General features: G+C 43.8%; 1 protein-coding gene across 8 annotated transcripts in view; it reads left to right on the top strand.

The window, feature by feature from the left end:
- Positions 1 to 27,022, top strand: part of LOC137423053 (glucocorticoid modulatory element-binding protein 2) — a 131,590-nt gene that overhangs the window by 59,323 nt on the left and 45,245 nt on the right. For 5 of the 8 annotated variants that reach the window (XM_068109830.2, XM_068109829.2, XM_068109836.2 and 2 more), the window contains 3 exons: positions 9,108 to 9,282; positions 9,504 to 9,596; positions 20,979 to 21,064. In XM_068109830.2, coding sequence (XP_067965931.1) covers positions 9,158 to 9,282; positions 9,504 to 9,596; positions 20,979 to 21,064 — 304 coding nt within the window. In that variant the 5' untranslated portion in view covers positions 9,108 to 9,157. The remainder of the gene's footprint in view (positions 1 to 9,107; positions 9,283 to 9,503; positions 9,597 to 20,978; positions 21,065 to 27,022) is intronic. The other 3 variants (XM_078774740.1, XM_068109834.2, XM_068109835.2) reach the window with 2 other exon arrangements.

Below are 27,022 nucleotides of genomic sequence, written 5' to 3'. Positions count from 1 at the left end.
ATAACAAAAACGGCTTTGCGGTCTGACACTTTTGTGCGATCTAGAGCGGCTGCGAGTTCTTCAGTAACGACAGTTTTTCGCCCCCTCTTTCTTTTTTGTGTCTGAAATGTGATGCCTCCAGCAGCTCCCTCACTTGCATTGTCCCCAGTTTCCATCTTTTCACTATCTTCTGCTGAGCTGTTCAGATTCAGAACCAGATGAAATCAGTTCAGCTGTAGAAGCTGCTAACTGTTTCATTTGCTCCATTCACTGTCGCCTGGCAAGCATTTCCTCCTCTCTTTTGGACGCCGTTTTCTCCTTCGCAGCAAGCTTTACATCTACTCCAGCCAGCGACCCCCTTCTTCCCTTTTCTCGCTGGGCTAACAAGAAATCCTTGTCTTCTTGTAATACTGACGTATTGGTCAGAGCATCAGCATGAGCGACATCAAAAAGGTCTTCAAGCCTGGAAACAAAAGCCGACTCTCTCGCGAGTTGAGTTGGTGACGTTCGCGCTTTGTTCTTTTTCAGAAGACGCCATTCTTCAAATGTCTGCTCAAGCTTGGTTTGGCAGTTTTGATGAGCTCTCATCGGGATTCTAGATTTCTTCCAAAAGTTAGCTATTTCCGTGATGGTAACATCCGACGATTGTCTTACGGTCTCCTTCAGATCGAGATGGTGATGTGGGAAGAATCCAAGAGCCATACGCAATGATGGCAACTTGCTGCCACTTAATTCAGTCACAGAGTCGCCAAGGAGATACATCTTGGTTTGAGATGTTGTTGCTTTTTCCACAGATGACATTTTCAATCAGATATGAATCTGAAAGAAGTAGAACATAGCATTAAGAAATTAAGAATCAAGAAAATTCAAACAGTTCTATTAATAACTGAGCAGTGAGCACAATGCCTCAAGCAATTACACAAACATACTGCTGCAACAGTGTTACAGCTGTTGCTTAGTCAGCATAGTCAGTCCATTGAGTCCAAACAGTAAACAAGTCTGCACATGTCTGGAATATAAATTCATGGAAAATTTGCATTATCAATTTATCAGAAAAACAATGGGATTCGGATGATTGGTTGGATAATAGATATGAACCAGTTGAACCACAATGATTATGCTTCTATAATCTGTGATAATATTATACCATGTTTATACACCCATTGTGTCTGTGATTCTCTGCAAAGCCTGTGATAACTTCGTTTTTATTTTCAAATAGTGTTCTGTGATACACTTATGTACAGTGTTTACTTTTAGATACTATGGTGATAAGCGTTCCCAGGTCAGCGCTACATCTCATTTTAGCATTTATTGTCTAGCAGACTCTAGCTCAACGAACATTTTACTCTTTTATTATAACAGATATTGTGTATGTACAATGTACATATTACTACTGTAATTATTTATTTAATGGAGCACAGAGTTTTATAATTTAAAGGTTTTATCTGTGTTCCCAGTAATTAATTTTACCACAATGATTGCATGTTGTGTGTATGATGATAGGAGAGAGTGTCAATTTACTTAGTAGTTAAAATTGGGTTCTTAATTTATCAACAGAATTAATCTATTATCAGTAGTATGCGAAAGAAAAGGGCGGCCGCAGCTTTGGGGTATCAGAAACTTTACCATCATTGAGCTACCCCTAAATATTGTTCAATTGTGCTCATATTTTGCCTGAATTTTTATTGCATATATAGGAACAAATTGAGAGGGTAAGAAGATCATATTTCAAAGGTTCAAAAATAAGCTCCACCCTGATATATATATATATATATATATATATATATATATATATATATATATATATATATATATATATTATATATATATATATATATATATATATATATATATATATATATATATATATATATATATATACACATACATATACAGTGAAACCTTGACTTACGAGTGCACCAACTTACGAGTTTTCCGAGATACGAGCCGTCGCTCGGGCGGTTTATTGCTTTGAGATGCGAGCCGAGATCTGAGTTACGAGCTTACGCCACCCGCCACCAGGTGGTGGGTTCCGGTCACGTGGTTATCTTGCCGTGCAAGCATCTCTGCCGTATATCGCTGCTGTTTTGTTTTCGCATTTTGGTTATTTTGGAGCTGACGCCACCCGCCACCCGGTGGGTTCCGGTCACGTGGTTATCTTGCCGTGCAAGCATTTCTGCCATATATCGCTGCTGCTTTGTTTTCGCATTTTGGTTATTTTGGAGCTGACGCCACCCGCCACCAGGTGGGTTCCGGTCACGTGGTTATCTTGCCGTGCAAGCATCTCTGCCGTATATAGCTGCTGCTTTGTTTTTGCATGTTGGTTATTTTGGAGCTTACGCCACCCGCCACCAGGTGGGTTCCGGTCACGTGGTTATCTTGCCGTGCAAGCATCTCTGCCGTATATCGCTGCTGCTTTGTTTTCGCATTTTGGTTATTTTGGAAAATTTCTTAGTTTTAACCATGGGTCCTAAGAAATTGAGTGCCAAGGGCAGTACTGAGAAGAAGAAGAGGATGATGTGCTTGGATATAAAACACGCAATCGTCGAAAAACATGAGCGAGGTGTGCGTGTTGTCGACTTGGTGAGGCAGTACGATCGTAGCAGTACGATCGAAACATTTTGAAAGGGAGGAAGAAACAAACCTCGTTGGACAGGTTTTTATTGAAACGCCCTGCAAGTGAAAGCGAGGAAAGTGTGGCGAAAAAGGCAAAAGTCATCTCCTCCACCTCCGCCAGCATCTTCGTCTGATCTTCAAGGTAAATACACTTAATAAAACCAGTTTATTTCTTTACATTGTGGCGGACACGGAAGCTCACTGGTGTGGTGACATCATTCCGCGCACCAAGTGGGCGGGGGCCACGCCGAGGGGTAGGCGTGGCCTCAGGATATACACCGGGCGCGCAGCCCGGAGCGCGCCAGTGTTACAGTGAGCTCTTGAATAAAGACTCTTACAAATTACCGCGTTGTCCGCTTCCTCCTTGTTTACAAGCAGCGCGCGTAACGCCGCTTATTACGTACAGTATATACGAGGTCGTGCTTGTTTATACATTATTTGTTATTTATAAAGTACATTTTTCTTATTTAAAAACACGTAACAAAAAAAATTGGTGTGGTTTTTTGGGGGCTCAAACGGATTAATAGCATTTCAATGCATTTTAATGGGGAAATTTAATTTGAGAAACGAGCAAATTGAGTTACGAGCTCGGTCACAGAACGAATTAAACTCGTAAGTCAAGGTTTCACTGTGTGTGTATATATATATATATATATATATATATATATATATATATATATATATGAGCATAACTGCCAAATTTCTTGCTTGTATCATTATGTGAATGATTCACCCTAATAATGGGTGCTATCCACCTAGCTGCTTCCCTCTCTTCAGGCCTTGAAAAAAATCACAAACTCGTAAAACACTAGGAGTATGTCTTTTAAATCGTGAAAAATCTCTCACTGTCCTCACTATCTTTCTTCGAAAGAAACGTCTCCGAAAGTTGGTCTCCAAAGCCAGACGCTGACGAGGCATCCAACATCGTACAAAGTCCTTCCTTGGCGCACCTGATCTCCTATCCACCTGCAAGGATTTCATCTCCAGTTTGATGGAGTGCTGCTCTAACCTCTGGGGTGGCTCTCCTGCCTCACATATTGCTCATCGTGACACAGTGGAAAGGAAGGCCCACAAGAACATTGGAATCTCCCCCGCTGAAGCTGAGTCTATGGGCCTATCACTGTCTCATCACAGACAGGTCGGTTGGCTCTCTGCCTTCTACCGCCTCCTTTCTGGTCTTACAGCCTCTGCTGTTTCTGTGTTTTTTCCCCCTTTCCCTCCTCTCCACGTTCCTGCAGGGTGCAAGAGGTCCACCAACAACCCCCTTCTGGTGAAATTCCCAAATTCCAGGACCACTGTTCAACTCCACTCATTCACTCCTCTTTTTCCCACCTGTGGAACGAACTTCCACATTATCTTCAATCTCGATATTTTCTCCAGGTTTTCAAGACAGGCGTTCACCACCATCTCAGATCATCGCCAATCCAAAACCATGATGTTTTCCACCCGCGCTAACCCCCACACTCCACCCCACCCCAAGCTCTTTTCCCTCCAAACTTCCAGTTTTTCCATCCAATGAGTTTCCTTCTGTATCCATCTTGTGTTTTTCTGCCCCTCCCCCATTCCTCCCCACACCCATTGTTTGTCCAGGCCTCCCTCTATTTTGTCCTTCACCTCCGCTGTTGGTGTTTGCCCCCCGCGCCCCTCTCCTCTTCTGTTTACATTGGCCTGTTGCGTCCTGATCCATTCAGTGTTCAAGCTCTTCCATGAGCCTTGACTTTGTGTACAATTTTTTTTTTGTTCAACCAGCATGGACTTGCGGAGGGTGAGGTGAGCAGGTGAGGGTTTGAGTAGCGTGTGGGACCTGGGGTAGCTTATGACCCTGTGGGGGTGCGGGGGGGGGGGGGGGGGGGACAACAGTTGTCCATAATAAGCAAGCTAAGTGTTGATTTATGAAAAGTCCTTGAATACGATAAATATTGTGGATAACAATGGTTGATGACATTAAGATGGTGGCGCATCACCTGTTTTTCATCGCCAAGCTCTAGAGCAGTGGTTCTTAACCTTTTTAAAGGCGCCGAACCCTAACAAAACCCACCGAACACTCGCGGAACCCCTCAAATTTGACAAAAAAAATTAAGAAGAATTGCATCTTCATGCGTTTTCTGTTCTTCTTTTCGGGAGGCGATCTGGGAAATGCGTGGTTTTGTTTTGGCAAGGGCCACCCTCAAATCATTTTCGCATGCAAGCCTGCTCCTTTTCTTTGTTTTAATGTCCACCAGTTTCGAAAACGCATGCTCGCAGAGATACGTTGTAACGAACGGCGTGAGGATCTCAAGGGCAATTTTAGCGATGTGAGGATACCCTTCCATTTGGCGGCACCAAAACGTTGAGAGCGTTGTTGTGCCGAAGAGTTGTTGTTGAGTCTGGCTCTGCTGAAGTTCGATGAGGTCGTCGAGGTATTGGTCGTTGACATCTGCCGTTGCAATGTCTAAAGTAAACGGCTGCCGCACCCATGCTGGGTATTGCTCTTGGTCGGGGAAGTAGCCATCGAATGACTTTCCCAGCTCATCCAAGTGCGTGGCAATCGCTTGCTTCAGCTCCCCCGGTACAGCAGTGCCTCCAACTTCAGACTCGTCTTCGATCCCGCTCACGCACTCGTCCAGTAGCGAAAAGTTCGCGAAGTTGTCGTTCTCTGTTCGCCGCCTCCACAACGGTAACTTCTTTCGGAAAGCGCTCAGCTTTTCTTCAGATTCGATGACATTCACTCCACCGCCCTGCATCTGACAATTGAGATGATTGAGTGCGTTGAAGATGTCAGCCAAGTACGCCAAGGCGTGGATGAACTCTGATTCTTGGAAGTGCGTTGCATGGCAATCCTGGTGTTCTCGCAAAAACAGGGCTAATTCTACACGCAAGGCAAAAACACGGCTCACTACCTTCCCTCGTGATAACCATCGAACGTTAGAGTGGCAGAGAAGGACTTCGAATTCAGAGCCGATTTCATTGCACAGCTCTTTGAAGATGCGATGATTCAGAGCATGGCTTTGCACGTAATTCACAGTTTCAATGACGATTTTCGGAACATTGGCCAGTTTTGGAGGCAGGGTTTTTTATGCCAGCGCGTGTCTGTGCAGGACGCAGTGCGTGACGATGATGTGTGGTGCATCGGCCTTCACCAGCGCTCCAAAACCGTTGCATCCCAGCATGGTTGGAGCGCCGTTCGAGCAAACTGCAGACACCATGTTTCACGAGAGGCCGTTGCTTCTGAAGAAGTCGTCCACAAGCTTCTTCACGTCAGCTGCCTTCATCGTCGTTGTGATAGGCTTGCAGAACAGAAAGTCTTCCTTGATCTCGTCTCCTTTGACATAACGCACAAATAAGGTGAGCTGGCTCAAATTCTAAACGTCGGTGGTCTCGTCGAGTTGAAGGCTGAATTTCGTCGGGCTCACGACTAAATCTGCAACTACCTGGGTGAGGATGTTGTCGCTCATATCGTCGATTCTGCATCTGATGGTGTCATTTGAGAGTGGAACGAGAGACAACTTGTTTTCAGCAGCTTTTCCCAGCATGATGTTGGCCATCTTCAACGTGGCCGGTTTGATGAGTGTCTCGCCAACGGTGTGCGGTTTGCCCTGCTTTGTGATCAGGTATGCAACTTCATACGACGCGGTGAGGATCGGTTTGTCAATTGGAATGTAGCCGAGAGTGGGCAAGGTAGCACTTGCGTCGAATCGGACTCTCTTCAATTTGAATTCATCCAGCGTTGTGTCTTTGTACTGCCCCTCGCCGTGCAGTTTTTTGAAGTGTTCCCGTAGTTTTGCTGGTGCTAGGCTGGAGTTGCTCAACTTGACATTGCAAAGCATGCATTGAGGACGCTGACTTCCGTCCTGTTCCGTCAAACACGTGAACCCGTACTGCACGTAATCCTCCGACCACTTCCTTTTTTTGCTCGACATCATCATCATCATCATCATCATGCATTTTAAGGCCATATTCCCTGCTAGAGCGGGGGTTAGCCTTGCGGTCCCCATGACAATCTTCTCCATATTTCCCTATTTTCTGCATCTCTCCTTGTTAACCCCCGTGCCCGCATTTCTTCTTCCACCATCTTTAGCCAAGTCTTTCTCGGTCTACCCCGTCCTCTACTTCCTTCTACATTCATTTCCATCACTCTTCTCAACCAGTCACTTTCATCCTTCCTCAACACATGACCAAACCATCTCAGCCTGTTCCTCTTCACAGCATCAATCACAAGCTCTATTCCCATCATCTTTCGCAATTCATCATTTGTCTTCCTCTCTCTCAACGATACTCCGCACATCCACTGAACCATTCGCATTTCCACCCTTTCCAGCCTTCGTTGCTGCTCTACATTCATGACCCATGTCTCGCTCCCATAAATCATAACACTTCTCAGACATGCAGCATACACCTTTCCCTTCAGCTTCAACGACACTCCCCTCCTCATCAGCACGCCACTCAGTTCCCGAAACTTCTTCCATGCACATCTCACTCTTGCTACCGTTGCCGTGTCTGATCCACCTTCTCCATTCAGCATGTCTCCGAGGTAGCAAAATGTTTTCACACCTTCCAGCTTCACGCCGTCTCCAAGATCCAACTCAACATTTCCTCCATCTGCAGCTCTGCACAAAAAAAAAAAAGTAACAAACTGATCTTAATTGAGTTTGGGCAAATAATTATATGACAAAAATTTAAAAAGGAACATGCTTAAATATAATCAGTACCCCTCTGAAAACTGAGAAATTTTAACGAAGAAAACATAACTTATAGTCACGATGACGGGATTTATTATCTACTCAACTCTATGTCACCTCAAATCCCATTATAATATTACATATAAAACTGCGAATTGTTAGTTTTGAATTGTGACCAAAGGAGTTATATCACCTCTACCTAATTTTCTGAGTAATTCAATCATATTTTATAATCACCAGCCACTTTTGACTTTAATATAACTCTGAACCCGCCCTGCATATCCACAAACATTTCCAACTTACTTTTCAATTAATCAGTAACTCCAAAGTAAGGCGCGGCCAATGACGCACGGCACACGGCAAGCTAATCGAGGCTATTCACTGGAATTTCCGAACACCCGCAAAGTCCAAAATCCAGTAAGTAAGTAAGCAAGTAAGCACCATCAACAGAATAATTAGCAAGTTGCTCGTTGATTCAACTTACCACAGTCAGTGTGAAACAACTTATCTTAAACACAGACCAGAGAAACCATGAATGGGATGGGAATACAATTACAAATAACATTTCCATTCGTTTGTAACATACATAGCAAAATAATAATAATATTAATAATATGCATAATTACACATAGATTCAGAATTGATACAAAACAAAAAAAACAAATTGCAATGTGTTTCGGAGGATCTCCGCCGAACCCCTGTGACTGGCTCACTGAACCCTTGGGGTTCGGTCGAACCCAGATTAAGAACCACGGCTTTCGAGTCTCGAGAGAAGTTGAACTCTGATGGAACAACCCATGGGAGAGTGTTCCACATAACTAAAATAATTGAGTTTTGCAGTCAAGCCTGGATTTTGGGGAGTTTAACCAGGAGGTTGCTAAAAGAACATGTGTGCATCCTGGAGTTTGTCGGGATAGTTGGAGGTACTGAGAGAGCAGAGGAGGCCAGACTAGAAGGGAGGCGGGAAAAACACCACCAACTTGCTCACAATATGAGAGAAACAGACGTTGTGCTTCAGCCTCAACATGGAAGGTTCCTAAAATGATGAGGTTTCCAGAGTCCAAGAGACATCGATGTTGATGTTGGGGTGCCATCTCATAAAGGTGATCAGTACTCCTCGAAAATGAGATTGTGGTGGTTCCCATCTTGGGCCATCCAACGGCTTTTTAAACTGGGCATAGATCTGATTAGACTGACAGAGGATCCCTGGTCTGCAGCTGGCTTTCGTGGCTAGCTTTCCGATATTGTCAGCTCAGGAGAGATCATGGCTTATGGTGAGGCCTTGTGGTTCAAGAGGCTGAACGTCAGTGGCTGACCATTAAAATAGATGGGTGAGTTCATTTGATGATCCTCTCAGACTGACATGGTGAACGATTTTCCAGGTTTGAAGGACTGCTTCCATTTACTCGGCCAGTATCTAATCATTTCCAGATCAGTAAAGCGTGACAGCTGTGCTCTGCCTGCCAGTGTGATGTGGTACTCCATTACACAATGCGGAGTGATCTGCAAAAATGAAGAGAGGGTTGTCCAGACCATTCAGGGAGGCCCTCTGTGTAGATGAGAAAAAAAATCTAGGACCAACACATTGCGATGGGGCCCAAGCTAGCCTCCAGTGGGAGAGGAGCAGAGACAGACAGGATAAGCAAGGGCAGCAGAGCAGGATTTTGATGCCATGTGGCCACATCTACGAAGCAGTGTCACTGCTGAACAAATAATTCTCTTATTTCCTGGAAGAAGGAAGAGAAAGGAGGGATGTGTTTTCTGACTGCACACACAACCATGTCAAGAGGTATTCAACCCAGTGTTTTGTCTTGTGCTTACCTTTTCATTTAATTTTTGGCGTAATGTCTCCAGTGTGAAGGCCTTGTGGAGCCCACCGCTTGTGTGCACGAGCAGCTACAAGAATGGCGACCGGTGGAGAGGAAGATGAGATTGTGGTGGTTACCATCTCTGACCAGCCAACGGCCGATGACACCTGCGTTGGAACAGAATCTGCGGTTGTGGTAGATTTCAAAGCGGCTGATACCAGGTAATCCTGCCATTGCCTTGTCATATTATTGAGGGCCTAACATTGAGAAACTAAGAATAATTTCAGCAAATTTGACAATTTGGTCATCATGTTGTTTCTGTGGGTGAAGTGTACCCAGACATGTGTTGTATCTGTGAGGAATCTATCATCAGCGTGGTAATGGCGGACGAGATTGATCGCCTTATCTTGTCATTGTGTCCTTATTTTATTTACTTTTTGAGGTATAATTTGTGGAAGGAGTGGTTGACGAAGAACGAGGAATATGCGGAAGATCATCGGCGTGGTCAGCGCATTCGAGGAGAAAACTTGGAAATGTCAGTGGTGACGTCACTCCGACCCAGGACGGTCCTGGGTGGGCCAAATCTAAACCTGGGCCAAATTATTACATTATTTTAAATTTCGGAAATTATTTGTATGTTTTTATACGTATTTATGCATGTATGTATGTGTATGTATAAATGTATATATGTATGTACATGTATGTATGTATATACTGCACGTATGTATGTATGTAATATGTATGTATGTATAATGTATATATGTGTATATATGTATGTATGTATGTATGCATATATACGGAGGAGTATATGTTTATATGTATAGTATGTATATATGTATGTATGTGTATGTACAAATATATATATTTCGCATGTGGAAAAAGTAAGTACACCCCATGAAATGATTTTTTTTATCTTTTTAACATATGTGGACATATCAATATTTGATCTTCATTTAAACAGTATCTATAAATAAAGGTGATCTAATTGAACAAAAAACAATGAAAAATTCACTTTGCAATAATTTATTCAACAAATAATTAACAGAGATGCCATTTCCTTCTGTTGAAAAAGTAAGTACACCCTTGGCTCTAATAGGTGGTATTGCCCTCTTTGGCAGAAACAACCTCAAGTAGGCGTTTCTTATAACTGTCTACCAGTCTCTGACATCGACTGGGAGAAATTTTTGCCCACTCCTCCATGCAGAATTCTTTCAGCTGTGCGATGGTTGAGGGGTTTCTTGCATGCACAGCTCGTTTCAAATCCCCCCACAACATCTCGATGGGATTTAGATCCGGGCTTTGACTTGGCCATTCCAGAACCCTCCATTTCTTTCTTTTCAGCCATTCCTTGGTGGATTTACTGGCATGTTTAGGGTCATTGTCATGTTGCAAGGTCCACCTTCGGTTGAGCTTCAACTTTCGGGCAGATGGCCTCACATTATCCTCAAGCACCCTCTGGTACAATGAAGAATTCATAGTGGATTCTATGATGGTGAGCTGCCCAGGCCCTGATGCAGCAAAGCTGCCCCAAACCATAATATTTCCACCACCATGCTTTACAGTTGGTATCAGGTTATTGTGGTCAAATGCTGTCTTTGGTTTTCACCAACCAAGTCTTCTGGTACTGTGGCAAAATAGCTCTACCTTTGACTCATCTGTCCAGAGCACATTGTTCCAGAAGTGCTGGTCTTTGTCTCGGTGTTCATTGGCAAACTTTAGTCTTGCCCTGATGTTCTTTCTGGACAGCAACGGTTGCCTTCTGGCACACCTCCCATGCAGATCAAATTTGTGCAGCCTCTTTCTAATGGTAGACTCGTGCACTTTGACATCAATCCCTTCCCTTTTAGGGAAGGGATCTTTTTAAATCCCTTCCCAAACTCGTAGGCATCTATAAACTTCTTTCTGAAGGCCTCAGAGAGCTCTTTTGATCTAGGCATGGTGACGCCGCACACTTCAACAACAAAGAGCAAACCAAACTCAATGTCCGAGGTTTAAATAAGACAGGTTCCCCCAAGATCCTCTCTAACGATGTTCTAATCATTTGCACCTGAGCTGGTGCATCTGAATCTAATTTTAGGTATTTGAAGTAGTGATAAATGTAGAGGTGTACTTACTTTTTCCACATGCAAAATTTGCATATATGTTTATTTAAATTATACAATGGACTACAAAATGTAAATGTTTCATGATATTTGTTATATTATTTCACCTTTATCTATCAATATTGTTGAAACTAGGGCATGCCCGTACTATATCTATATCTAAAATTATATCCCCCCCTCTATTTACATGAAATGGTTTGGTCCATGAAATGTTTTGGTCCATTCGCAACGCCAAAGCGAACGGCGAACGCTTTACATGAAATGGTTTGGTCCATGAAATGTTTTGGTCCATTCGCAACGCCAAAGCGAACGGCGAACGGCTTGCGAGTACAGTGACAATCCCCCCGGGGTTTTAATTAGTTTTAAAACGGAGCTTGGCAACCGCTGGCGTTCTTTAGCCGGCAGCTTCGCCCGCCCGAACGCCGTTACAGTACCTTCGACCGCGAGTTGCTCGGACTTCACTTGGCGGTCAGGCACTTCCGCCATCTGCTCGTGCGAGTACAGTGACAATCCCCCCCCCCCCTCTATTTACATGAAATGGTTTTTATTAGTTTTAAAACATAGTTTAACGCCAACATAGCGCCAACATAGTTTGCAAACGTGAAATAAATGAATACGCTCTCAAATGTGCCATCCGAGGCAGAGTGTGTCCGCCACGTTCGGCACACGCGATAGCTCGCTGCTCTCTGATTGGTTGAATCGTTTTTTGGACATAGCTCGGTAAGTAATTGTCCGATTAATATGAAACCTTGAAAAGGCACATCCTCGGGTCCCCAGCAATATACCTGGCAAGTTTAAAGTATATCGGACCCGTGGTTGTCGAGAAACAGCGGTCACAGACAAACAAACGTACAAACGTACAAACGTACAAACAAACACACAGAGATTACTGGAATTATAGATAGATGAATATCAAATAGCTGTATGTTGAAATATGTTGAAAAAGTCAAAACTTTACATGGGGTGTACTTACTTTTTCACGTGACTGTATATGTACATGTATTATGTGTATGTATATTTATATGTGTGTGTGTGTGTGTGTGTGTGTGTGTGTGTGTGTGTGTGTGTGTGTGTGTGTGTGTGTGTGTGTGTGTGTGTGTGTGTGTGTGTGTGTGTGTGTGTGTGTGTGTGTGTGTGTGTGTGTGTGTGTGTGTGTGTGTGTGTGTGTGTGTGTGTTGAATAACGTACAGAACAATGACCTGTCTAACGCATCCAGCCACCACCCGATTTGCTTCCCTTCGTAAACCCAAACCTGTACACCACGCACTGGCGTCACTAGGGGGGTGCGGGGGGTACGGACCGCCCCGGGAGACACTATCAGAGGGGGTGACACCAAATTTTTTGCAGTGTCAAGGCTTTCCGATCTTGCGATATTATCAATCGTAAGTGAGTTGGCGAAAGGCATTGATTTCGATGAAGTGATTCAAAAGTTCGCAGCTTTGAAGGCCAGGAAAGGAAAGTTCTGAATTAAGTCGAGATGTTCACCAAGTGCTGAAAAGCTTGTGTATTTGTTCCTGTTTATTTTTATGGTATTATTTCATTTATGAGGATATTTCCATATGCATTTGTCTGCAAGTTATACATTATTTGGGCCGTTATTGATTATGCAAACCTAATCCATTGGTTTTGCGTTGCCTGGCGTTGGCTTAGCGGTTAGGGTGCCGGCTTGGGATCCTAGGATCCTGGGTTCGAATCCCGGTCGATCGCTGAATTAACACCAGGGGGGTTGACTCAGCCTGTCATCCTTCCGAGGTCGGCAAATTGAGTACCAGCTTGCTGGGATGAATGATCACGGTGTGTACCCCGATTCAGAATAGGCACACTGTATCCCTGCGCATCGTAAGAGCGTGACCAAGGGTTGGCGTCAGGAAGGGCATCCGGCCATAAAAACATTGCCTCAAACAGGGAACCATGATTGTCATGGGGCCCGCGAGGCTAACCCCCGCTCTAGCGGGGCAAAATGGCCTTAAAACGATCATTCAATCCATTAATGTATCTCATGTAACAATAATAGACAGTGGGGCGATGGCTTATTAATGTCTTGGATAAATATTTTCGTAGTCTCCTCATTGGCATTGGAAATAAACTTTACAAATTGAATTGTCAATAGTTACCAAGGAAGAAAATGTATTGTTCCCTATTTTTTTAGTGCACATTAATTATATAATCTATTAATTAGTCAAATTGGCAATATATTTTTTTTTCTTGCACTATTAAAGTATTTACAAAGGGATGTAGTTTATTAGAAATGAAAATATAAACATAAATTTAATTATAAACCATAAAATTGCCAATTTGAATGGAAAAATAGTGATTTTGAATGTTCCATTGTTGCCAATTTGATGATTTACTGCTATTCACATTAAGAAATATAGCTGTGAATGAACTATATCTCGCACTGTGACAAAAATGGGCTCAAAGTTTGTATTTTTTTTGCTCTTTCTGCTCATGTATGTATGATGTTTATGACTGTAACAGTTATTTCACCAAACCACTAATACGTGGGGTTCGTCCTGGATGAGTTAACCTAACCAAAGATTATTATAATTTTGTAATGGACAGTTCATGAAAACGCATTCAGATCATTAAACCCAATCAAAAATCTGCACAAAAAAGCGACATAACTTGTCTGATCATGTTATTACCAATTTATTTAGTAAAATATACTAGGTGAAATTGCCTTGTAATATATATATAGCATACACTTTATGTTTGTATGATATTCTTTTATACTTGAGCACCTTACTTGCGAACTTACAGGTCCTCTCCATATTCCTCATCATCACCTTCACCATTGTCGGGGTCTTCTGTCTCTTCAATGTCTGTTGGGAGCTGAATGTTCTCACATTTCTTGCACTGGCACAGATCTGTACATCTCAGTCCAAGAGAGATACAGCATGACTCATCAGCATTTGGAGGTTTACACTTTGATCCCCCACATCTGCAGAATGCAAGTTCGAGAACACTTTCAGGAGCTGGAGCTAGGTCCATCCAGTCAATTGTGAGCTCATTGCCATCCATCTTCCAACCATTGCCTGTAGGAGATGGCAGATCCTGGTGTTGCACCAGGCTTTTCTTGTAGATGCTGGCTTGATAGTTAGCTCTCTGGATGTGCTTTTTGAGGGAGTCCTGGTTTGGGGGCATGACACTTTCAGTTCTGGTTGCTGTCTTCAACATGAGATATCTCACTTCATTTACTGAAGTAATTTCCTTCTGCCCATACAGTAGGCATACAAACTCTTCCAGACGACTGACCATCTCTTCAGATATGTCATAAGATGTACCAAGTTCCTTGAATGACTCTATAAGGGTGGGATTCTTCTGCAGTAGTTTAAACGCGCTTTGTTTCCCCTTTCCATAAAAGGAACTGACCGAATCACAACCGGTGAAACAGTGGAGTCCTATGAGAGCTTCCGTCAGTTCATCTCCCAACTCCTGCTGAACAGCACCGACATCAATTGTGCGCACTTTGTCCTCTCTACCAGTATAAAAGTACAGAGGTGAACTGATTTGATTAGTAAGTCCCAAAGCGATCACAAATACATCTGTATCTGGGCTCCTGATGATAACTGGTGGGCGGTTACTTGTCGCAGCTATGTACTTGTTGTGTAATAGCATGCGAGTATCTGCTTCCTCGTGATCACAGGATGATTCTTCTATTGCTTCAAACTTGATAGTTCCGTCTGTGTCTGTACAAATTGAATGACATTTGTCTTCATGGGCTACAACCAAGTGAATTCCTTTGAGCTGGTCTGCCTTGCATCTCTTCCATTCTGCCACAAGGAATTTCACCAGCTGATGCTTGTTGTGGCCGTTTGCGAGGAATTTTTTCCATTGCCTAGGAATTTGTTGTTCTGGTTTTGCGATCTTTATTTTTTGTGATCCACTGGCAGCTCTTCTTTTGCGCTCTGCATTTTTAATGCTGACTTCAGGGTAGGTGTCAGTTACAAAGTGCATACACTGAGATTTGTTCAAGAAGCTGATGTTGACCAGTTGCTTCAGTATTTTAACAGCAAGCTGCCCAAAGGTCTGTGGCATATTCTTCTGGTTTAGTTGTTGAAGAAGCGCCATGCCATCCACAATCCAAACACCACATTTTGGAGGCCCCAGTGGTATCTCACCAGTTTCTGGCAATTTTACCTCTTCGAACATGTGAAGGAGCTTTGCCTTGTTGGTTTTGACAAAGCAACCATCACTTTTTGCTATTGGAAGAGGCAAAGGCCCAAGTGAGTAGGTCATCATGTTTTGGAGGTTCACACACCTCACCTTGCCAATGATCACAAGTCTGGCAAAAAGGTCCCTGTCACTCTTCAAGGCAACCTCTTTCCCTCTCACACTTGAGACCACTGTCTTTGACATCTCAGTGAACGTTTTGAGCTTTGCTTTTGGTAGAGTGTCCTGGATAGATTTCTCCTCGTTCTGGAGCCTTTCTTGGCAATAATGAAGAAAGGCAGCATCTCCCTTTTCTTCGGTTGTCAGGAGATCATTTGACACTTCAGGTGATGCCACAACACCGGACGTGAGATGTACTACTTCACTTGATGCCATTTCCGACTCTTCAAATGGGTTAGTTAGATTTGAAGTTGTCTCGATGATGCGGTTCACATCTTCCTCATCTCGCGTTATGCGACTCACTGTCAGATCCTTTCTCATAACTGTTCGTTGACTTTTGCCGGCCATTTCCTCACCTTGTCTTGTTATTGCGGCCACTCGTAGTCGGATCACTCGTACTCGTAGTCGTAGCTGTCGTACTGGTACTGGGTAGATCTAATTGCACACAGTCCGAGCTACCGCCGATGGAACTTATGAAATCGGTGGCGATTTTGGCCTTTTCTCCATCAGAACTCTTCCAAACCTGAGCACATTCCAATACTCTGGACCAAGTTGTATCGGTAAATGGTTTCAGAACGGCTTCATTTACTGAAGAAAAGTGAATGAAACATCTGTTTTTATCAGCTACCACGGCTTTCGCGGAAGTGGCGTCGTCCGCCATGTTGTTGTCAAGTATTCTTCAGTCGCGAACGAGGATGCTATAACTGCTTTGTGATTGGTTCATTACGTCGATGCAGCGTTATTTATAGCCGAATTTAACAGACTAGGGCATGCCCGTACGTGGGTGCCCGTTCCTTGCCAAAAAAAAAAAAAAACGCTACCCGTACGCTCTACCCCGCCCGTACGCCCGTACGCCCGTAAACAAAAAAAACAATGCTCTTCGCTTCCGCCCTTCGCTCTGACTGAATTGGGAGAAATAATGCGCATAAGAAATCGAGAAATTATTATTTTCTCCGGAAGAAATCGAATTACGAACCGTAATGGCGCACGCGCTGGGCTCGGCTCGCTCTCACATCGGCCACGCCTACGCAACAAAGCGTTCTGTGATTGGCTGCCGGAAGTGAAGTCTTCACTGTCCGGAAGGTCGCAAATCGCAGTTACGATGAATCGCAAATTAGTTTTAATTAGTTTTAAAACATAGTTTAACGGCAACATAGTTTTCCAACGTGAAATAAATGAATACGCTCTCAAATGTGCCGTCCGAGGCAGAGTCTGTTCGCCACGTTCGGCACACGTGATAGCTCGCTGCTCTCTGATTGGTTGAATCGTTTTTTGGACATAGCTCGGTAACTACTTCTCCGATTAATATGAAACCTTGAAAAGGCACATCCTCGGGTCCCCAGCAATATACCTGGCAAGTTTCAAGTATATCGGACCGGTAGTTGTCGAGAAACAGCGGTCACAGACAAACATACATACATACATACATACAAACATACAAACATACAAACATACAAACATACACACAGAGATTACTGGAATTATAGATAGATATTCCGAGACCAAATAAAGCTTTTATTTTATTGATTTTCAAGAAGAGACGGGATGTTTATTGAGAGAACAAAACGATTTTGCAATTATTATATTTTTTCATACATTTGACAGAGGTTTTTGGCCTCTGCCAATGAGGGGACTACGAAATAACATCTTAAATGGGCTTGCCCCACAGTCTATAAAGTTTATCGTTAAAATCAACAAAATTTTGATGTAGTTCTTAAACGTTTTCACTTCGAATTCGATTGTTTTCTTACCGAATTTTCACTTTAACCACATTAAACTATGTAAATGTAAATACATTTAGGCTGTGCATATGATATTGTAATAGAACGGTGTAATTTTAATTTTGCTAGTTGTTTATGTCACTACTATTGCCATTACATTCAGTGATATACGGGAATTACGATTTACGAGTAACATTAGTACAAAAAACATTACTAAGGATTCTGTATGGTCTGGTATGGGAGGAGGTCCATGTAGTCAGGTTCACTATGTCTTTTCGTTCAAATTTTTTGGAGATTAGCAAAACTATACATTTTTGGAATATTCAGAGCATGAGGATCCAAAAATTAATGTTGGCATTTGCGTAGACACCTTTGCGAAAATGACACTCAGGACAGTGATGGAGATCTGTAAAAGCATATTCCTGAGTGGTATAGACCTAGTAGATCCTGTGTATAGGACTTATAGTTCAATCTGATACTAACAAGGCTGCTTTCTTGCTTTATATACCCATACCTATAACTTCAAAGGACTTGCCATATCATGTATTATGTAATACAGTTACATCACAAATATAAAGACAATGGTTTTCAATTACCTTTGTTTGTTGCTTTTCTATAATCCTGAGCACTATTTTGAGGCATTTATTGGATTCCTTGACCCAGAAACCATAGGATTAGCATATTTAATTAAGTTTCTAGGTTGACTAGAAGCCGAGATAGCACAAATATGTATTTTATGGCGGCCATTTTGAAAATCCAAAATCTGTGTCTGTGCAAATGCCAACATTGATTTTCGGATTCTCCATGATCTGATGATTCCAAAAATGTACAGGTTTGCTAATCTCCCAAAATTTTGAACGAAATTATATTTGTTTAACATAGTGAACCTGACTAATGGGGGGGGGGGGGGGGGTGATACCATGAGTTACCACACTGGGTGACACCAACCCTAGTGACGCCACTGATACCACGGTCATTGATTCCATTGTAAATCAGTAAATTCAGTCATTTTTCCAAGCATGAAACAATTTTCACACAAAGCACACATCGACAGATCTCTGCGATAGGTACCAGAGTCCAGACTGGGTGGTGTAATGGTTAGAGCGTCCGCTCCGCATCTGGGAGGTTTGCTGTTTGTTTGAACTCTGACCTGAGTCTGACCAAAAGACTTTAAAATGGTACGTGCTGCTCCCTCGCTTGATGCTTCGCATTTAAAAGGGTAGAGCACAGACAGACAATTCTGGGAAGACGATGGCAAACCACCCAGTATAACCGGTGAGAAATGCGCCGCCATTGGTGTGACGTCACTGGTACCCCGAATGTCACTTCCCCGAAACTCCGTGGTTGTGTTTGTCTCGGTTTATAGTTCTGTGGTGTGTCTCGTCTGTATGTCGATGTGTGTAAGATGTGTAAGTGGGAGGCAGCTCCATTTCGAGCTATAGATCATTTTTTAAATTTGCATTTTCTTGTTCGTCAATTGTGTTTGCCCACCGCTGTCGTGTGCTCTGATCTGGGTTGCGTTTTCCATCGTCAAATGCGACTCGGTCTTCAATGCGATAACAAACTTCAAATTTGCCCTCGTGTGATATGAATTAATCACTTGAGAAAATAATTCAGAGCAAATTAAATGGCACTCGGTCGAGAGCGTACCTCCGCCAGGCTGAACAGTTTACGTTTTGCATCCCACTGATCTGGATCTGGATCCGACATGAATCAAAATCTTATTGCTTGTTCTTGTCACCTACCCGAATCATCCACCTAGTTTTGTCATAATCCGTCCACAATTTTTTGAAATACAATGTATGTATGTATATGTATTTGCTCCATCTCTCATATGGAGCTCCATAACCGTATTGGCTCCATCTCTCATATGGAGCTCCATAACCGTTTTGGCTCCATCTCTCATATGGAGCTCCATAACCGTATTGGCTCCATCTCTCATATGGAGCTCCATAACCGTATTGGCTCCATCTCTCATGGAGCTCCATAACCGTTTTGGCTCCATCTCTCATATGGAGCTCCATAACCGTATTGGCTCCATCTCTCATATGGAGCTCCATAACTGTTTTGGCTCCATCTCTCATATGGAGCTCCATAACCGTATTGGCTCCATCTCTCATATGGAGCTCCATAACCGTATTGGCTCCATCTCTCATATGGAGCTCCATAACCGTTTTGGCTCCATCTCTCATATGGAGCTCCATAACCGTTTTGGCTCCATCTCTCATATGGAGCTCCATAACCGTTTTGGCTCCATCTCTCATATGGAGCTCCATAACCGTTTTGGCTCCATCTCTCATATGGAGCTCCATAACCGTTTTGGCTCCATCTCTCATATGGAGCTCCATAACCGTTTTGGCTCCATCTCTCATATGGAGCTCCATAACCGTTTTGGCTCCATCTCTCATATGGAGCTCCATAACCGTTTTGGCTCCATCTCTCATATGGAGCTCCATAACCGTTTTGGCTCCATCTCTCATATGGAGCTCCATAACCATATTGGCTCCATCTCTCATATGGAGCTCCATAACCGTATTGGCTCCATCTCTCATATGGAGCTCCATAACCGTTTTGGCTCCATCTCTCATATGGAGCTCCATAACCGTTTTGGCTCCATCTCTCATATGGAGCTCCATAACCGTTTTGGCTCCATCTCTCATATGGAGCTCCATAACCGTTTTGGCTCCATCTCTCATATGGAGCTCCATAACCGTTTTGGCTCCATCTCTCATATGGAGCTCCATAACCGTTTTGGCTCCATCTCTCAATGCTGAAGAATCACTGAAATTTTTTTTTATCAATTTGTCCTTGTCGCACACACAACCTGTCCACCAAATTTCATCCGAATCCGTCCATAACTTTTTTGTGAGATATCCTGCTCATAGACAGACACAGACAGACAGGTGAAAACATAACCTCCACCCACCTTCGACGAGAAGAAGCTTGGGGACAAGCATGACTGGCCCGCATGGCTTCATTCTTTATTGAAGTTTCGTTTGTAATTGATAAATTTGTCTGCATTGAATCTTATGCAGTCTGTTTCTTTAGACATGATCATCGTGTTTATTACCTCTGCCACTGGAGGTGGATGGACGTTATGTTTTCACCTCTGTCTGTCTGTCTGTCTGTTTGTTTGTCTGTGAATAAGATATCTCAAAAAGTTGTGGACGGATTTAGCCGAAATTTGGCAGAGAGGTAGTGTATGTGACACGGACGAAATTATTAGATTTTGGTGAAGATCCGGATCCGTATGCGACTTGTATAATTTTTGTTCTTCTTCTTCACAATTGGGAGATAGGGCCAAAACCGACATTTAGCAGGATATCTCAAAAAGTTATGGACGGATTTGGACGAAACTTGGTGGACCTGCTGGGTGTGCGACAAGACCGAATCATTTCTATTTTGGTGAAGATCTGAATATGGATTTGCATACGAGAATTATTTAATTGACAAGTGATTCTTCACCATTGAGAGATCGGGCTAAAACCGATACATAGCATGATATCTCAAAAAGTTTTGGACGAGTTATGACAAAACATGGTGGATGAGTTCGTTAGGCGACAAGAAGAAGCCGATTCGATTTTGGTTCAGGTCCGAATCCAGATCCAGCCGATCAGTGGGATATAAAACATAAATTGTTCAGCCTGGCGGAGGTATTCGCTCCACCAAGTGCTGTTCTAGTGTTTATTCTTGTTCTTGTAATGCTCTTTAAAAAGATTACAATTAAAGGCCATTACTGTGCTGTCCCCTCGACCCACGTAGTGCTGGACAGAGTCAGGATGGCATGGAGACGGTGTATTCGGCCAGCACTCTGCTTCAGAAGATGGACGACAGCTCAGAAGAGACGGGTAGGGAACATGTTGAAATGCCGTCGAGTTTGTGCTAATTGTGCTCGGCTGCCCATCATTCTTCAAAGCTGTTAAAGCTCCTGTTGATCACTTTTGGGGTAATTGTGCATCATGTGCCGTTACCCTGTTTACGTGCCACCACCTTCTTCGAGTTGACCTTTCATTACCTATCACCAAGCATGAGAGAGTATCCATCTTTGCATACATGTGAACTTTTGGCAGAATATTGTCCGAGAATGGAATGAAGATTTTTTTCCCCCTATAAATTTGTCTTGCATCAGCAAATTATGAAATGCTTGTTCTTCACTGGTGTCTATTGTGAATCTGTAATTGGCCACGCCAACCTTTTCCCTCCAAAAAAAAAATCTCAAACAAGATGTCTGAATTATTCCTTTGATATGAATGTTTAATGTGCTTCCTGCTGCGCATGAAAATATACAGTGGCTCAGTAAACTGTATTTGTCTTTGAAGAGCCTTATGTTCTAACTTTGTCTTTATATTCCTACTTTAATTTCTGTAAAGTCTTTTGTAAAAATTTTTTTTTAGCACAGTTACATTCATGTTATCCTTTCACTCACAAAGGGTGCAGGTTGGCCAGATGGCACACCCGTCTGGATCTCTAGCCCATGATGTGAACAATCCAGGTTCAAATCCCAGATACCATAAGTATTTGTCCATTTTCTACTAACGTCCTTGTAATTTGTCTCAAAGTATCTACTAATATCTGTAATTTCCTTGTGACTTGACGACAAGCTCCACCACGAGCCTCAGACTAGTTTTTTGTTTGAAAAGCCTTCCTTCATACAAGCTTCATGTAAGGTTCATACATCATATATATATGAATGATCGTTTTAAGGCCATTTTTCCCTGCTAGAGTGGGGGTTGGCCTTGCAGGCCCCATGACCTCATGGGGCCCTGTTTGAGGCAATGTTTTTACGGCCGGATGCCCTTCCTGATGCCAACCCTTAGTCGCCTCTTACGATGCGCAGGGATATGGTGTACCTATTCTAAATTGGGGTACACACCGGATCATTCATCCCAGCAAGCTGGTACTCAATTTTCCGACCTCGGAAAGATGACAGGCTGAGTCAACCACCCTGGTGTTAATTCATCGATCGACCGGGATTCAAACTCAGGATCCTAGGATCCCAAGCTCCCAACAATCCAAGATCCCAAGATCCCAACATCATGGTGTTGGCTTAGCGGTTAGGGTGCTGGCTTGGGATCCTGGGTTCGAATCCCGGTCGATCGCTGAATTAACACCAGGGGGGTTGACTCAGCCTGTCATCCTTCCGAGGTCGGCAAATTGAGTACCAGCTTGCTGGCATGAATGATCCCGGTGTGTACCCCGATTTAGAATAGGTACACCGTATCCCTGCGCATCGTAAGAGGCGACCAAGGGTTGGCGTCAGGAAGGGCATCCGGCCGTAAAAACATTGCCTCAAACAGGGAACCATGATTGTCATGGGGCCCGCAAGGCTAACCCCCGCTCTAGCAGGGAAAATGGCCTTAACGATCATTCATATATATATATATATATATATATATATATATAAGGTTCATATAAGCTTCTCTGATCGGCCTGAAATTTCACGAGCTCCACTTACTTGTACACGGCAACAGAAGCGCCTTTGTCTTGAATGCGATGCTCAACATACAACCCTGTTGAGAATTGAGTATAATGGGCATAAGAGAATCTGGTAGTTCTAACATGTTCATCGCGAGCCAACTTTTACCAAAAGCGTTTTGTGCAAACCTTTTCTTTGATTATTTTTTCTACATCTGCCTCCGAAAGTGGACGTAGGTTATTTTTCCACACCTGTCTGTATGCTTGTCTGTTTGTTTGTTTGTTTGTGATCAGATATCCCAAAAAGTTGTGGTCATAATCAGACAAAGATGACGAAGTCCACCAAAGACGAAATTGGGTGGACAGGGTGGGTGTGTGACAATTAGAATTGATTTTATTTTGGGGAAGATCTGGATCCGAGAATTTTTTAAATGATTCTTCACCATCGAGTGATTGGGTTAAAAACAATATATAACTAGAACGGGCACTCGGTAGAGCGCATACCTTCGCCGCAGCTACTTTTGTTGCCAAAATAAAAGACTACAAGATCTGTGTAGCAAAGCCACACCTACGTTGTCATGTGGGAAGATTTGTTTCAAATTAAACCATTCTATCCCGCCAAAAGTTTGATATTGTAATCACATCCATGTGGTGGTACTTGATAACATTTGGACTCTATGTGCTGCGAAGTGCTGCAAAAATATGAGACAGAGAAATGGTTGTTCTGTTGATATGTATTTTATTATATTTTTCTGACAAGTACATAACTATACATGTCCAAAGCCGGACGTTCGTGAAACAAGTTCCCTGAACATTACCATTAAATTGTGTAACATCCATAAAAAAATGAATGAGAATTAATACCTTTAATTTGTATTACTTTTGAAATTCTTGTTTTGCAATTGAGAACAATTGGAGAAAAGTTACAGCATAATGTAAACATGCATACTCCTATTGAAAAACAATACATGAACTATATGTTACTAACAATACATCAGCCTAAAATAGAACGTAGTATTCCAATTGACCTAACTGTATGCAGTCATACATGAACTAGTGATAATTGTGTATAATATAAAAGAACTAAAAGTAGGAATACATCTCATCATAGGTGAAAAGTCACATTTGCAGAGAGACGCAAATGATATCGTGGTCTGAATAATATGTGTCCACGACATCCACATGTACAGTGACTGGCTGGTTGACGTGGTCCAGTAGCGATCCTTGGTCAGTCGTTGGTCCGGTCACACACTGGCGAAACCCGTGGTGAGCCATCAGCTGGAGGATGTCATGGTCAGGGGTGTCCAGCAAGTCAAAATTGAAATCTCCGAGGAGGACCGTCAGGTTTTCTGTGTTCAGTGTGGTCATCAGTTGTTGAAGACGGTCTTTGAATATCCTGGGACCCTGTGATGGAGGCCTGTACACGGTCACGATGTTGATTGTCCTTCGGTGGGCGTGGAGGGCGATTCCTGTGTACTCCAGTGCTGTGGATGGTGTGTCCAAACTCGCTGGAGTCATCTCCTGTGGAGCCTGAATCATAATGCCTCCTCTGTGAATCCCGTGGTCGAGGGGCCTCTCAGCTCGAAAGCATTGAACGTCCTGCTTGAGCATTTGTTCCGGTCCTAGTCGTTGGCCGTCATGCAAAAATGTCTCAGCAAAACAGAGCACATCCATCTTTCTGATAGCTGGATCGTTCCTCATGTCATCAAAGTGCTCGAGATAAGATCGGACGTTCAGAAAACTGATTTTGACGCATCTGTTATCAGCTTGGTAATGCGGCAAGGGGTGATTCTTTTTTGCAGCGTTGTTCAGACGATCCATTTCTTGTTGAACGACTGGGTTGATGCGGATGTGACTTGCATCGAACCCGAGAAAGAACAGTCCTTGCAAAGATCGTACACGGCTCATGGCGACGTATGCCTGTCCTGGCATAAATTTCCCTCTCCCTTCCATGGCAACTACAACTTGCTCCAGCGTTTTTCCTTGGACTTTGTGGATGGTACAGGCCCAGGCAAGTGTGAGTGGAAACTGTGTTCGTCTGGCCTCCACGGATTGTCGTCCTCTTCCTGTGAAGAACTGGACGTCCTGCCTCATAATCGGAACTGCGTCAGGATACTGTTGCTTGTATTGACTCTGGGCGATGGCATCTTTTCCGACTCGAGGACTGTCAAACTTGACAAGGATGACGATCACCTGATTTCCTGTGGTCTCAATCCCAACGACAGTTCCACAAACACCGTTGGCCAGGCCGTCGGACACGTTGATGTTGACAGTGACCATGACCCGTGCCCCCATTGTGACCACGACAACTTCTCGCAGTCCTCCAGTGTCGGATGCTTTAGATGGCATCACCACGGTAAGCTGGCCTGTGTGGACATCCTTACGCTTGTCAATGGCCTTGATCTCATGGATGTGTGATTGTGATTTCTTGATGTGTGACAAGTTATGGTTGTCGACTTCTTTGTTGGTCTTAAAGACGTGTAGGGCATCAGCAGGGTAGGTGTTGTCAGATGAAGTGACGACTCGAGTCTTCAGTAGCTTGATGTCGTCCTCTGTGCAGGTAGCTTTTCTGGCCCTCATGAGCAGGTCAGCAAATTGCTTGTCGTCCTTCTGCCTCATGCTCTCAGTCAACTCGATGACAGAGAAGTTTTCTTCCCAAAGGGATCCATGTAACCTGGCGTAGCAATCAGAAGGAAGACCAAAGACATGATTCTGACCCACTGGTTGCAGCTGAAAAAGGTCCCCGACGGCAAGGATGCTGACGTTTCCAAAACGGGAGTCGGGATCTGATTGCCCTGTGATGTCCTGTAGTCGCCGGTGGATGTGATAGAGCAGATCTGCTCCAACCATGGACACCTCGTCTATTATGAGCAATTTGAGCTTCCCGAGGCGCGATCTGAGGGAGTTGAGTTTCTCGCTACTCGCAGGCATGTATTCTCTCTTGCTGCGTGGTCCACAAGCAAAGCTGAAGGCAGAGTGCAGTGTCATTCCCTCGATGCCGAATGCAGCCGTTCCTGTGAAAGCAGTGAGGATAACGGGCAGCTCGTCAGGCTCAAAGTACCCCGACAAGGGTTTCAGTAATCTCATTGTCTCGTGGTGCACCAGTTTGATCAAGTGGCTCTTCCCGACACCTCCCGGTCCACTGAGAAATAACCTGTAGACGGGAACTGGTCCATCAGACTTCAGAGCGCGTATCATGTCCTTGCACCACTTGCGGTGCACCTTGATGACTTCCATTTGTTGGACATTCAAGGTTCTCATCATTTCTCTGTATTGTTGAGGTGTCATGAGTGTCTTCCCAAGTTCTGCATTGAAACGAGCATGAAATTCCGAGTTGTTGGAGCGTGCTTCGGGGCCCAAATCGATATTCTCTGCCATGTCTGGTTGCTCCAAAAATCTGTCATTCACTGCGCCCTCCTCTTCCTGTTGTGCTTCTTCGTGTAGTGCGTTCGGTGCCATGGCGTCCCAAGCGTGTTCAGGGGGACCAAACTCGTGAAGGTCCTGCAGTGCTTGGTCAATTTCCCCGGCATTGTGGGTGAATTTCTGCTCGTTGTTTCGGACAAGAGCCTGGACTTGTTGATACTTCTCCAGGAATGACGCGCAATTTCCCTTGATGTCGGTTTCCTCATTCCGCCAAGGTTGGTATAGCATGAGGAGGTTGCGGTACTTGGCTTCTCCCTCGGCTTTTTCTTGGTGGAATCTGATGATGCAGGGTTTTCTTCGTCTGCGCATCTGTCCCAATCCGTTTGTTAATTGGATTTTCGTGGTAGCTGCACCTCGTGGTTCATCGTCCTCTTCAGCTTCATCATCAGACAAGACTTGTGGTTGATGGTCATGTCCCTCTGCAGCATTACCAGCGGTCGTAGTGGTATAATTTGCTGCAAACTCAGCCAGCGACATGTCCTCCAGAGTTTGTGGCCGAGCTGAATACCTGTCGAGAAGAGATGTGCAGTAGATGCTTTCTGAGTCATCGTCCATGTCCATCAGTTGAGCCCGCGGTTTAAGCATTGCCACTCGTTTCTCCTTTGGGGAAGTGTTGACGAAAACGACTGTTCGACTGGCTTTCTTCAGTGGCAGAGAAAGAAGTCTGTATGCAGCTTCCTGAGCGCTGACCTCTCGGTTGTGCAGGAAAGCTGAACCCACTTTTCGAAGTCTTGACTTGATCTCTTCCCCTCGACATTCGTCTACGACTGCTCTGAGTAGTTCTCCCATAGCTCTCTCACTTTTCAGCATATAGCTCGTCACGTACATGATGCAGGAATACGGATCAAGGATGAACTGGAGATCCATGTTTGCTCTCCATGTACGGAGGATGTCCGGATTGTATTGGTTGACCCATGCCTCACGTGGTTGACGCTTCAGAATGATCTGTTTTCCTGTCTTGGCCACTT

The sequence above is a fragment of the Myxine glutinosa genome, chromosome 3, assembly GCF_964187855.1.
Source record: "Myxine glutinosa chromosome 3, kmMyxGlut1.1, whole genome shotgun sequence".
Classification (NCBI taxonomy): Eukaryota; Metazoa; Chordata; class Myxini; order Myxiniformes; family Myxinidae; genus Myxine; species Myxine glutinosa.
This window is presented reverse-complemented; position numbering and strand designations above follow the sequence as displayed.